The sequence below is a fragment of the Dipodomys ordii genome, unplaced genomic scaffold (genome assembly GCF_000151885.1).
Source record: "Dipodomys ordii isolate 6190 unplaced genomic scaffold, Dord_2.0 Scaffold128, whole genome shotgun sequence".
Classification (NCBI taxonomy): domain Eukaryota; kingdom Metazoa; phylum Chordata; class Mammalia; order Rodentia; family Heteromyidae; genus Dipodomys; species Dipodomys ordii.
The window spans coordinates 2,543,764-2,545,641 of NW_012267344.1; the positions used below are offsets into that span (position 1 = coordinate 2,543,764).

Below are 1,878 nucleotides of genomic sequence, written 5' to 3' on the forward strand. Positions count from 1 at the left end.
CCCCCCCCCCCCCCCCCGCCATACCCTCCCCTGCTCGCTCTCACCTGGCTTCCCCATGGTCTCCAGGAAGACAAGGTCAGGCTGGCTCCAGAACTTTCTGACATGGTCATCTACTGCAAGAGTGTCCATTTTTCGGGCTTTGCCAACCCCGGGACCAATGGGCAGGCGTTTTATGAGATGGCCTCCTTCTCGGAGAACCGCGCCCTGCGCTTGCTCCAGGAGTCAGGTGAGTCTCCTCTCCATCTGCTGTGTCTGTCCGTCCATCTGGGCCTGCGTGCTGACCCTGCCCTCACCCCCTATCCCGCTCTCTAGGCAATGGCTTCGTCCGCCACAATGTGGACCACCTGAGCAGAATCTACCCTGCCGGCTGGAGGACGGATTCCTCCAACTACAGCCCGGTGGAGATGTGGAACGGGGGGTGCCAGATAGGTATGGAGTGTGGGTGGAGGGGAGTGCTGGATAGATGTGGGGTGTGGATGGGGGGAGGGGAGGAGGGGTGTGTGGGTGGGGTGGGGCCCAGGGGTGGGTGGGAGGGTAAGGGGTCTGGAAGGGTAGTGGGGGGCTGCCTTGAGCTACAGAATTTTTATTTCCCGACCTGCCTGGTCTTGGAGATGGAGTATGTAGTTCAGGGGTAGGTCAGGTGCTGTAGCAAATACCCATCGTCTCAGCTGCTCAGGAGGAGTTGGTGGGTCGAAGCCAGCCCAGGCAGACGAATCCATGTTTTGTGGGTTTTTTTCTTTGCTGGTCCTGGGGATTGGACTTAGGGCCTGGGCGCTGTTCCTGAGCTTTATTATTTTTTTTTTAAACTCAAGCTGGTGCTCTACCATTTGAGCCACAGCGCCACTTCTGGCTTTTTTTCTGAGTGGTTCATTGGAGAGGAGAGTCTCACGGACGTTCCTGCCTGGGGCTGGCTTCAAACGGCGATCCTCAGCTCTCAGCCTCCTGAGGAGCTGGGTTGACAGGCGTGAGCCACCACTGGCACCCGGCTTCTGTGACATTTCTTATCTCCGGCGAACCAGCCAAAAGCTGGAAGTGGAGGTGTGGCTCAAATAGTTGAGTGCCAGCCTCGAGTAAAACGAAGCAAAATGAAACAAATTCCAAGACAGCACCCAGGCCCTCAGTCTGAAGCCCTATGTAATCAGCAGAAAGAAATGGAGTGCATGGTTAGTGTGGTGGGTCGGGAGGGTGGCAGATACAATCACACAGAATCCTGCCTCAGTATACCCTGAGACCCAGGGTCCAGCCCAGCCTACCCTCAGCCTGTGACTCTCCTGTCTTGCTTCCAGTGGCCCTGAACTTCCAGACGCCTGGGCCAGAGATGGATGTCTACCAGGGCCGTTTCCAGGACAACGGGGCCTGCGGGTATGTGCTGAAGCCTGCTTTCCTGCGGGACCCCAGCACCACCTTCAACTCCCGCGCCCTGACTCAGGGGCCTTGGTGGGCCCCGAAGCGGCTGAACATCAGGGTATGGCTAGATTCCGAGGGACAGGTGCCCCCTGGATCTTTCCTTCCTACTTTATGATTATGATTATTATTTTCTGTTGGTCATGGGACTTGAACTCAGGGCCTGGGCGCTGTCCCTCAGCTCTTCAGCTCAAGACCAGCGCTCTACCACTTGAGCCACAGCACTACCTCTGGTTTTCTAATAGTTTATTGGACATAAGAGTCTCATGGAGCGGGGCGCTGGTGACTCATGCCTGTAATCCTAGCTACTCAGGAGGATGAGATCTGAGGATCGAGGTTCAAAGCCAGCCCGCGCAGGAGAGACCGTGAGACTCCTATTTCCAATAAACCACCAGAAAACCGGAAGTGGTGCTGTAGCTCAAGTGGTAGAGCGCTCGCCTTGAGCTGAAGAGCTGAGGGACAGCGCCCAGGCCC

At 56.8% G+C, this 1,878-nt stretch overlaps 1 protein-coding gene across 1 annotated transcript in view; it reads left to right on the top strand.

Annotated features, from left to right (window-relative positions):
• Positions 1–1,522, top strand: part of Plcd1 (phospholipase C, delta 1) — a 13,187-nt gene extending 11,665 nt beyond the window's left edge. The window contains exons 7-9 of the mRNA XM_013030258.1: positions 51–226; positions 313–429; positions 1,287–1,522. Of these exons, the coding sequence (XP_012885712.1) occupies positions 51–226; positions 313–429; positions 1,287–1,522 (529 nt within the window). The remainder of the gene's footprint in view (positions 1–50; positions 227–312; positions 430–1,286) is intronic.
• The last annotated feature ends 356 nt before the right edge of the window (positions 1,523–1,878 follow it).